Source organism: Coregonus clupeaformis, chromosome 19, assembly GCF_020615455.1.
Source record: "Coregonus clupeaformis isolate EN_2021a chromosome 19, ASM2061545v1, whole genome shotgun sequence".
In the NCBI taxonomy this organism is placed as follows: domain Eukaryota; kingdom Metazoa; phylum Chordata; class Actinopteri; order Salmoniformes; family Salmonidae; genus Coregonus; species Coregonus clupeaformis.
The window spans coordinates 2230433-2242957 of NC_059210.1; the positions used below are offsets into that span (position 1 = coordinate 2230433).

At 42.8% G+C, this 12525-nt stretch overlaps 1 protein-coding gene across 5 annotated transcripts in view; it reads right to left on the bottom strand.

The window, feature by feature from the left end:
• The window catches only part of LOC121554286 (ankyrin-2-like), a 130990-nt gene that overhangs the window by 81424 nt on the left and 37041 nt on the right, over positions 1-12525 (bottom strand). For all 5 annotated transcript variants that reach the window (XM_045227066.1, XM_045227067.1, XM_041867780.2 and 2 more), the window contains exon 2: positions 10589-10690. In XM_045227066.1, coding sequence (XP_045083001.1) covers positions 10589-10690 — 102 coding nt within the window. The remainder of the gene's footprint in view (positions 1-10588; positions 10691-12525) is intronic.

Consider the following 12525-nt stretch of genomic DNA (forward strand, 5'->3'; position numbering starts at 1 on the left):
AACAATACAGAACACCTTGAGATTGTTTCAGCTCACTAACGAATATCGATCACTAGACCATCAGATTCCACAAGCAAACTCATCAATCCATTGATTCTACCTGTCATATGGAATATGAACCGACAGGAGATGTTAGTGACTAGGGTCCTGTCTCCTCCCCTCTCATCCATCTCTGTCTCTGCCCGACACCCATATAGGGCTGTGGCGGTCATAACATTTTGTCAGCCGGTTATTGTCATGCAAATGTAGGGCTGGGCAATATGACATAAAAATCATATCTTGATTTTTTCAATTTATGGGCAATTCACGATATATACAGTGCCTTCGGAAAGTATTCAGACCCCTTGACTTTTTCCACATTTTGTTACGTTACAGCCTTATTCTAAATAAATAAATTGTATCCTCAGCAATCTACACACAATACCCTATAATGACAAAGCAAAAACAGGTTTTTAGAAATGTTTGCAAATTTATTTAAAAAAAAACATAAATACCTTATCTACATAAGTACTCAGACCCTTTGCTATGAGACTAAAATTGAGCTCAGGTGCATCCTGTTTCCATTGATCATCCTTGAGATGTTTCTACAACTTGATTGGAGTCCACCTGTGGTAAATTAAATTGATTGGACATGATTTGGAAAGGCACACAACTGTCTATATAAGGTGTTACAGTTGACAGTGCATGTCAGAGCAAAAACGAAGCCATAAGGTTGAAGGAATTGTCTGTAGAGCTCCGAGACAGGATGGTGTCGAGGCACAGATCTGGGGAAGGGTACCAAAACAATTCTGCAGCATTGAAGGTCCACAAGAACACAGTGGCCTCCATCACACTTAAATGGAAGAACTTTGGAACCACCAAGTTTGGCCGCCCGCTGAACCCGATGGTCAATCTGACAGAGCTATAGAGTTCCTCTGCGGAGATGGGAGAACCTTCCAGAAGGACAACCATCTCTGCAGCACTCCACCAATCAGGCCTTTATGGTAGAGTGACCAGACGGAAGCCACTCCTCAGTAAAAGGCCTGCTTGGAGTTTGCCAAAAGGCTCCTGAGAAACAAGGTTCTTTGGTCTGATGAAAGCAAGGTTGAACTATTTGGCCTGCATGCCAAGCGTCACGTCTGGAAGAAACCTGGCACCATCCCTCCAGTGAAGCATGGTGGTGGCAGCATCATGCTGTGGGGATGTTTTTCAGCGGCAGGGACTGGGAGACTAGTAAGGATCAAGGCAAAGATGAACGGGACAAAGTACAGAGAGATCCTTGATGAAAACCTGCTCCAGAGCGCTCAGGACCTCAGACTGGGGCGATGGTTCACCTTCCAACAGGACAACAACCCTTAAGCACACAGCCAAGACAACGCAGGAGTGGCTTTGGGACAAGTCTCTGAATGTCCTTGAGTGACCCAGCCAGAGCCCGGACTTGAACCTGATCGAACATCTATGGAGAGACCTGAAAATAGCTGTGCAGCAACACTCCCCATCCAATCTGACAAAGCTTGAGAGGATCTGCAGAGAAGAATGGGAGAAACTCCCCAAATACAGGTGTGCCAAGCTTGTAGCGTCATACCCAGACTTGAGGCTGTAATTGCTGCCAAAGGTGCTTCAACAAAGCACTGAGTAAAGTGTCTGAATAATTATGTAAATGTGATATTTCGTTGTTTTTTTATCTATATAAATTAGCAAAAATTTGTAAAAACCTGTTTTTGCTTTGTCATTATGGGGTATTGTATGTAGATTGATGAGGGGAACAAACTATTTAATCAATTTTAGAATAAGGCTGTAACCTAACAAAATGTGGAAAAAGTCAAGGGGTCTGAACGCTTTCCAAAGGCACTGTATACAGTGGGGAGAACAAGTATTTGATACACTGCCGATTTTGCAGGTTTTCCTACTTACAAAGCATGTAGAGGTCTGTAATTTTTTTCATAGGTACACTTCAACTGTGAGAGACGGAATCTAAAACAATAATCCAGAAAATCACATTATATGATTTTTAAGTAATTAATTTGCATTTTATTGCAAATTTTAAATGTGTTTGGCTAAGGTGTATGTAAACTTCCGACTTCAACTGTATATATTTTAATGTTTTCTCTAAATAAGCATTGTTGTATAATTAGAAGGTCAAATACACTGCATTTCAAACAGTCAGCAATACTCTAATGAATTAAGGCCTTGTGAAGTTATACCTAGGCTAAGCCTTCCACAACCATAAACTAGTTTAACCTGATTTCTTTTCAATAATCACTGATCTGGCTTTCAAGTATGTCTATGAAAATGTCATTTTTTGTTACAAATTTAACTAGAACCATGCATAATGCACATTCACTAATAATGACAAACTTCTTGTAGCAGGCATTATAGAAAATGAACACAGGTCTCATCAACAATCTCTCAAGGCCACGTGCTAGTGATTAGCAAGCTAATCTTTATATTTCAAGTTTATTTTTCAAGCCAACTTGGATCTATTTGCTAGCTAACAAGATTGAACAGTTGAATTGTTATGAACACACCCTTCTGTCTGTCTCCAACTGTTTGAAAAGCATGGTAGCCTGTCCACTTTGTTCAGATGTTGAAATCAAGTGGCCTACCTTATTTCTCAGAATGATAACGAGTTTACAATTCCTTCTATAATTGTGTTTTATGCTTATTGCACATTTATAAAACACAGACTAGACAGCTAGTATAACAATATTTGGCTAAATTGCTGCTAGCGGTACGTGATACCCCAATGCTGGCGCGCGACAAACTGAGCAATCATTTTCCAGAATCAATGTTCATTGATACTCTCGTTTTAGTAGTGTCTGCTCTGCGTGCAATTAGAGTAGTTGAGACATAAAAAGCGTTTCGTTAGAAAAGTTAACTTCTCCTCTATTACAGTAAAATAATGTCTCAATGGGCTTTGGTGTCCATATGATCGATTCTGTTGGACCAAACCTCAAATGCAAACAGCGCATTGAAACCGCTTGTCAGAGAGGAAGATGTGATCTCTCAACTTTGTTGGTGTGAGAGGCAGGGGGAGGGGCTTGGTGTGAGAGGCAGGGGGAGGGGCTTGGTGTGTGTAAACCATAGAGGAAGAGGCGAAGCGAGAGGTTTCACTCTTGCTAAAATCTGTCCAAAATAAGCCCAATGCATTTCTATGGGCTTATTTTGGACCTAAGCTTATCGCCTGCCTTCCCGCCATTGGGACAACGACTCCCATTGTTAGGGCGGAGACGTGCATCTCTTCATTATATACAGATCTCTGGTGTAAATGGGGAGGTGCACACAGCACAGAAGGAGAAAAAGAGACGAGACCAAAAATACAACACGAGAACAAGCGGACATAAACGCTCATAAAAACTATAAAAAAAGAACAAAACCTTGATTCTTGCGAGACAGGCATTTGGAATATCACGGAAAACAAATTCGAATTAATCGAATTCATTCTATATTTGGCCCAGCCCTATGCAAAAGACTGCCGGTCCCACGGTAATTGACCGTTAATTAACATAAAAACATTTAGCATCTCCAAGCCTCCACGCATATGAGCTGCATACAAGCCACTGGTGCGCGCCTTTGGAACATCTACATAAAAAAAAGTATAATAAATCAATTCAATATACACCATCACAATAAACCATTATTTATTTTAGTCAGCTCTAAAGAAACATTATGACAGATGGGAGATGGCGCTGTAGGAGATGGCTGCCGTTTTATGGCCCCCTAACCAATTGTGCTATTATGTGTGTTTTTCCGCGTTATTTGTAATTTATACTGTACATAATGTTTCTGCCATTGTCTCTTATGACCTAAAAGAGCTTCTGGATATCAGGACAGCGATTACTCACCTCATATTGGACAAAGATTTTTTCTTCAACGAGTCGGACGCGAAGGATATTCTACAGACACCCGACAAGGCCCAAATCCCCGTCATTCACATGAGAAAGAGACAGAGATATCGTGGACGTAGGTCGGGGTGCCTTGTAAGAATCCGACGGCGAGCGAGTAATCTTCCTCTTCCATCAGTCCTATTAGTCAACATACAATCATTGGAAAACAAAATGGATGACCTAAGATCAAGGATATCCTACCAACGGGACATTAAAAACGGTAATATATTATGTTTCACCGCACTGAGCTAAAGGGTAGAGCTGCCGCTTTCAAGGAGCGGGACTCTAACCCAGACGCTTATAAGAAATCCCGCTATGCCCTCCGACGAACCATCAAACAGGCAAAGAGTCAGCAGAAGCACAGCCGCGAGCTGCCCAGTGACACGAGCCAACCAGACGAGCTAAATCACTTCTATGCTCCCTTCTTCGAGGCAAGCAACACTGAAGCATACATGAGAGCATCAGCTGTTCCGGATGACTATGTGATCACGCTCTCCGTAGCCGATGTGAGTAAGACTTTTAAGCAGGTCAACATTCACAAGCCCGCAGGGCCAGACGGATTACCAGGACATGTACTCCGAGCATGTGCTGACCAACTGGCAAGTGTCTTCACTGACATTTTCAACATGTCCCTGACTGAGTCTGTAATACCAACATGTTTCAAGCAGACCACCATAGTCCCTGTGCCCAAGAACACTAAGATAACCTGCCTAAATGACTACCGACCCGTAGCACTCACGTCTGTAGCCATGAAGTGCTTTGAAAGACTGGTCATGGCTCATTTCAACAGCATTATTCCAGAAACCCTAGACCCACTCTAATTTGCATACCGCCCCAACAGATCCACAGATGATGCAATCTCTATTGCATCCCACACTGCTCTTTCCCACCTGGACAAGAGGAACACCTTTGTGAGAATGCTATTCATTGACTACAGCTCAGCGTTCAACACCATAGTGCCCTCAAAGCTCATCACTAAGCTAAGGACCCTGGGACTAAACACCTCCATCTGCAACTGGATCCTGGACTTCCTGACGGACCGCCCCCAGGTGGTAAGGGTAGGTAACAACACATCTGCCACGCTGACCCTCAACACGGGGGCCCCTCAGGGGAGCGGGATCAGTCCCCTCCTGTACTCCCTGTTCACCCATGACTGCATGGCCAGGCACGACTCCAACACCATCATTAAGTTTAACGACGACACAACAGTGGTAGGCCTGATCACCGACAACGATGAGACAGCCTATAGGGAGGAGGACAGAGACCTGGCCGTGTGGTGCCAGGATAACAACCTCTACTTCAACGTGATCAAGACAAAGGAGATGATTGTGGACTACAGGACTGAGCACGCCCCCATTCTCATCGATGGGGTTATAGTGGAACAGGTTGAGAGCTTCAAATGTCCACATCACCAACAAACTATCATGGTCCAAACACACCAAGAGAGTCGTGAAGAGGGCACGACAAAGCCTATTCCCCCTCAGGAGACTCAAAAAGTTATACAGCTGCACCATCGAGAGCATCCTGACTGGTTGCATCACCACCTGGTATGGCAACTGCTCGGCCTCCGAACGCAAGGCACTACAGAGGGTAGTGCTTACGGCCCAGTACATCACTGGGGCCAAGCTTCCTGCCATCCAGGACCTCTATACCAGGCGGTGTCAGAGGAAGGCCCTAAAAATTGTCAAAGACTCCAGCCACCCTAGTCATAGACTGTTCTCTCTGCTACCGCATGGCAAGCGTTACCGGAGCGCCAAGTCTAGGTCAAAAAAGGCTTCTTAACAGCTTCTATCCCCAAGCCATAAGACTCCTGAACAGCTAATCATGGCTACCAGGACTATTTCCATTGTCCCCCACACCCCAGCCCACCCCAACCCCTCTTTTACGCTGCTGCTACTCTGTTTATTATCTATGCAGAGTCACTTTAACTCTACCCACATGTACATATTACCTCAATTACCTTGACTAACCAGTGCCCCCCCCCACACATTTACTCTGTACCGGTACCCCCTGTATATAGCCTCCCTACTGTTGTTTTATTTTACTGCTGCTCTTTAATTATTAGTTATTTTTATTTTTTACTTATCTATTTTTTACTTAAAACTGCATTGTTGGTTAAGGGCTTGTAAGTAAGCATTTCACCTGTTGTATTCGGCACATGTGGTGAAATTTGATTTGATTTGATTTGATATGAAGAAAATGTATTTCAGAAGAACAGAATATGAGTTGGCCTACTGTACGTTATCTGGCTATGCTCCATGCCATAGGAATGGAAAAAAAGCTTGCGCTCTGTTCCCTGCCTCAGGCTGCACAGCTGTTCTCTCATCAAGTGAACATATTTTCACCCATCAGACTATTCTCAATTGAATCTTGTCTGAACTAATATGTCAAATGAGTTTAGATTTCGAATGGCCCATTATCAAATGAGCAGGAACAGGGGCAGGGGAAAAATACATGTCATCTGTATGCACTCGAATTGCGAATGGAGGCCACGTGCTTTCCCGCAGGTCCATTTTTCAATGATACCTGGAAGGCTACTTCGGTTTTATAGCGGAGCTGTGCTTAATATGAGCAGCTGAGAAATAAATATAAGAACACTTATTTTACTCCACTCATCAACCACTGTTTGAGGAGCATGCACTCGCTGCGCGACAGGTGATATTCCGCCCAAACTCTGTATGCCATGGGCTCTCCAACCCTGTTCCTGCAGCTACCGAGTGCTTAATTTGGGAAACCAAGTGAAATCTGTTCGGGAAAATCAATAGTAACATGTTTTCGCAACTAAACATATTTCACTAAACTGTTGACAGCCCTTCTGCACGTTCGAGAAAGGAATAAAGGAGAGAGAGGAGGAGAGGGAAATGCATGGTGGTGAGATATTCTGTATAGCTAAAGGTAATGTGTTGCCCAATTAATTATGAAAATATAAACAATTCCCTATTACTAGGCTATTCAAAATCAAATATAAATGCACTATAATTGTAGGCTGCCTGTAAGCCGCCCTGCACAATCAATGAACCAACAGCATCGCCTAGGGCTCTCTCCCATCATGGATATACATTTTGGAGCGTAGCATAAGGTAACCAGAATGCATAAGAGGAGATTACTGTGACTCAACGGTCACATGGAATTTTACTGCGGTCATGACTCATGACTGCCGGTGTGGTTACTGCAACAGCCCTACACCCCATTTGTCCAGGTCCCTGTCACTGTGTGAAGGTCACTGTTCTACCGTTACAGATTCCAGGAGGGGAGGGGCAGCCGGACTGACCATATGGAAGGAGAGGGAAGGGGTGGAGGGGGATGTCCGGGCATCGGATAATGGGAGGGGAGAGACCAGAGAGAATATAGGTATAGGAGGACTAGTGTTAAATAGGAAATCAGTGTTTGTGAAAGTGGATCTGCATTGTTAGCAACATACTGTATCTGACATGGCAATCTGACTTGGTTTATGAAGCGGAACATCTATATGTTCCTGACATTATACAGTAGAGCACTAGCTCAGACCACTGCATCAAAGCACACGCATTCAGATGTGAGAGAAATAGAAAGAGAGAGACAGAGAGAGAGTGTGTGTATACTGTATGTGAGTGAGAGAGAGGGGGTGGCTGGCACCTCACCTTACCTATCTAGATTGCTTTGGCTTTGTGAGGAAAACTGTGTGTGCCTGTCTGTGTGTGTGTGGTGGGGTTTAGACACATAGTCCAAACAACAAACAACTGCTCACACACACCCCATGGCCATGTGACTGTTGTTTATCTGCTTGACCACCGTGACCATGGTGGTTGTCAAGGCCTGACTATTTACATCCTAACAGTTGTCTGTGACCCCTGTCAGTGTCCCCCCCCAGCCCCGTGATGAGGAACGTTAATGGGTTGGAGGAGGAACAGATAATGGTCATGAGCCTCCTAAATTAAGACCCACCAGCCTCTCAGGGGGAGAGATATGCTCCAGAAAGAGGGAATGTAATGGAAAACTAGCTGTTATAACGCTGGGATGGTCAATAACAGTAAATCTATGCAAATGTCATTTCTACAATGGGATATAGTAGACTTTGTAACAGCCCACAGGTTTGATTAGGATGAGAGGCAGGATATTGAGAGTGGGGGAGAGAGAGAGAGAGAGAGCGAGAGAGCGATACAGAGAGAAATACAGAGAGAGAGAGAGAGAGAGAGAGAGAGAGAGAGAGAGAGAGAGAGAGAGAGAGAGAGAGAGAGAGAGAGAGAGAGAGAGCGAGAGAGCGAGAGAGCGATACAGAGAGAAATACAGAGAGAGAGAGAGAGAGAGAGAGAGAGAGAGAGAGAGAGAGAGAGAGGGGAAGAAGAAGAAAAATGATAGAGGGAAACACCAATGACCTAAACTCACTGATCCATCCCCTCCTCCTGCCAGTGGCCAGTAATTAAAGTGGAACTGACAGCGTTTTAGCAACATGAAATCTTATTAAAATCTGTTCATATACACCCCCAGGAAGAATATGACACCTTTTTTTATATTTTCTGACAAGCAAGCACTTAGATATGGTCATTTTCACATTTTCATAAATTCATAGAACGTTTGGGAATTACATATTGTAGGGCATTTGTGAAAATTCTATAGCAATATAGAGTGGGAAAGCGGCCATGCGTTTGGATAATTAATAGACACTGCAGGAAATAAAACCTAATAAAAACATCTGTCTTGTCCAGGACCGGAGTCTACACAGATGGTGCGGCATAGCCAATCAGAGCTACAGTAGGCCTATATGCAAATAACCCATTTGTCACACGGGCCTGCCATCATTCACTTTACATTTTACATTTTTACATTTTAGTCATTTCCCAAACAGGGAAATGGTTTGTATCATTTTTCCACCATTCGTTTTTCCCATAGGGAATTTTAGACACACTTAAAATAAGGGCTATGTTTCGTGTTGATAACCATGTAAATCACTCTCGGACAACGTGACATTTATCAATATATTTGGCTCTATTTACTCTCAGATTTCTAAAATGCTAATTAGCATCAAAGTAGACATCATGCAAGACTACAAATCCCTGCAAGCTCATTCACGTCAACTCTATTTGCTTACTTTGCTAACAGGTATTGTGTCAATTTAAAACTTGCGCAAGACAGTTCATTGTCAATTTAAAGAAATGTATTCATTACTAGCTAACATTAGATAGTTAATCCAGAGATTCTTACCTTTGCCTCAATTTGGCAGTCTCGTCCAGATCATCATGGCATTTGTAGTTCTTTATGATAGCCACATTAGCAGCTAATTAGCATTTCATGTTTGGGGGGTAAATACCGGCGAATATATTGATAAAAGTCACCTTGTCCTAGAGAGATTTACACGGTTATCAAAACGTCATGTCAGGGTAAGCCTACACGAAACACAGCCCATATTTTAAGTGTTTCTAAAGTCCCCTATGGGAAAAGGTAATGGTGAAAAAACCCAGATTGGAACCATTTCCTTGTTTGACTGCTAGGTTTTATGGGTATTATGACTCATACTGTGGTACTCTATTGCAAAATAAATATAAATGATATTCTACTTAACTGGGTGTGTCTCCCAATAGAAGCTGGGTCTGGTCTACTTAGTTCATTGACTTTCATTTTCACACACTCCTCCCCCTAACCTCTTCTCCTCTTATTTTATCTCTCCCTCCATCTATATACTTAACATTCTGTTTATTTTACCTAAGGGAGACGCATGGTGGATTTACGAGAGGTCAGAGTGATAGATTCAGATTGATGGATTTAGATGTTATTAATTCATTGATTTTTCAATGTTAATATTAGCGGTATTAAAATCCAGTTTTGGTGTTGATCTTACTAACAGAAACATACAAGAAAACAAGAAAAATGAAAACTTTGATTTAGCCTGGGGTACAAGTGTTTTTTATAAAGGGAAGCACATTGCCATTTCCTGTGCTAAATTTGCTCAGTGAAAGCTATTGTCAGAAATAGCAGTGTTACGTACAAGTAGTGCCTTGCCTGTTTAATAATGAACCCTGAATGACAGAGGCTCTTTACTCCTAATGTAATCACGCTGACAGCCCCCTTCAAGATGACAATGATAACATTTTAGAGAGAACGGCAAAAACACAGCGCTCAAGGAGACTGGGCCAATCCCTCTCTTAATCTGAGAACAATGTTAATTGTAGAGAGTAGAGTGCAGTGATTAGGAATACAGCCAAATAGTCAAATGTTTTGCGTTTCATCACTAACAGGCCAACCTGCACATTACACACATTACGTGGTTACCATAGCTCCTAAAGAGTTATTTATTTAAAGTTATTTTTGCTATAGAGTTGAATCAATGTTATGTTTTGGTAGCACACATACGGTACAGTACTGTAAGCCTCATTCCTTCCAATGGACAGAGCTAGAACGGCAACCATCACACTGTAGATAGATTGGCATTAGGACTGATGATCAAAGGAGAGATCCCAAGAGCTAAATGAGTTATTGAAGAGAAGGTGGGAGATTGATCGCCTGAGTGACTGGGGAGAGAACTGTCCACCATTTTGGCTCCACGGAGACCCACAGCCACAGAGACCAATGAACAGCACCATCAAGACAAACAAATGATGTGTCCTGTCTACCGTTACTCAGGTACTGATGAATGGGGTCATATTAACAGGCAGGCATCACACATCTTTTCAATTTTTTCCCTGGCGTGCGTGTGTGTGTGTGTACGCACGTGTGCGTGTGTGTGTGCATGTCCACTAGTCTCTTACCTGATTACAGGTGCCTATGTCCACTCCCCCCTTCAGGTACTCCAGAACCTTGTCGATGTTCCCCGCCCTTGCCGCTCGTAGGAAGCTGGTGTTGCTGTCCGACTGTAGAAGAACACACAGAAGAAATACGTTAGAACAATGTTAGAACCCATTTAGAACAACATTGGCACAACTTAACCGCTGTTTTGAACTGCTTAGAAATAGGTCCGTTTTTATTACTTCTAGGATAGATTGAGTTACTGCTTAGCATACAGGACACTACCACTTGTTTGGGTGGTGAGACACACTTGTTTGCCAATTATGCCAACCTGCACAGGCAACACTACAGCCCCTGAGACTCAAAGACAAACACCAATTAGAAGTCCCTACGGAGCCAGGTGGCAGTGTCACTCATTTTCTGCAGTCATCAACACCTGCACTGAATCAGCATTTTCCCATCTGAGTGTAATAGTGTATAATGTTACACACAGGAATACAACTAAGGACGTGTCCTCTACCTTTATTCACTGAGGCAGACTAAGCTGGAGATGGACTAAAACTGTAGATCTTAGCGGCAGTAAATCAGCATTTCCCTTCTCATTCCCAAGCACTCCCTGACTCACACATATAGACACAGTACTGCAGAACCACAGCTTCCTCTCTCCTCTGTGAGGCGGAGATAGAAAGTAGTCCCGAAAGTAGTCCCGCTCCCTGACAACAAGCCTGTGCTGCTAACTGGGAACCTGATTGAATTAGCGTCGTGACTAGCTAAGGCTAGCTATCTCCCAGAGACACTCAGTGAGGGAGACAGGGCCAGAGATAGTTCTAGCACGCAGCAACCCAGACTGAGGATATGTCCACTCCCCTGACCCATTCTGTCACTCATTCACTTACACTGCAGTACAGAGACTCCGGACACAGAGTTAATACATACTCTGAACTGTAACACAAACTCTGAACTGTTCATGGTTTAAAACACACTCTGAACTGTTGACGGTTTAACACACACTCAAATCTGTAAATGTGGGTAGTACTTTACACTGTATAACGAGACGGCCAATAAGAAAAGGGCAGTGAGAGGAACTCCACTATTATGACTGACTGTATATGATGTACAGTCAATCATAGCCTATGTTATACCTACTGTACAAGTGAATGCATACGTATGAATAATTACTATGCCCCCAGCTACTGTATCAATGCTTTGCAACGTATCTAAAGGCAGTAGTGAGAGACACATTGTGATGTTTTGTCCTGGTTTAACCTGCAGCATCAGCTCTGTGTGTGGATGCTGCAGAGAACTGCAATGCATCATTCAGACTTGACACAACAATACGCAGCACAATCAAACAGGAGCTAAACCGTGAGACTGAGCAGCAGGATGGCGAGTTGAGCTCTGTCAGCTGAGTGAATATATATACAGTACCAGTCAAAAGTTTGGACACACCTACTCATTCAAGGGTTCTTCTTTATTTTTTACTATTTTCTACATTGTAGAATAATAGTGAAGACATCAAAACTATGAAATAACATATATGGAATCATGTAGTAACCAAAAAAGTGTTTAACAAATCAAAACATATTTTATATTTGAGATTCTTCAAAGTAGCCATCCTTTGCCTTGATGACAGCTTTGCACACTCTTGGCATTCTCTCAACCAGCTTCATGAGGTAGTCACCTGGAATGCATTTCAATTAACAGGTCTGCCTTCTTAAAAGTTAACTTGTGGAATTTCTTTCCTTCTTAATGTGTTTGAGCCAATCATTTGTGTTGTGACAAGGTAGGGGGGTATACAGAAGATAGCCCTATTTGGTAAAAGACCAAGTCCATATTACGGAAAGAACAGCTCAAATAAGCAAAGAGAAACAACAGTGCATCATTACTTTAAGACATGAAGGTCAGTCAAAAAATGTTAAGAACTTTGAAAGTTTCTTCAAGTGCAGTCGCAAAAACCATC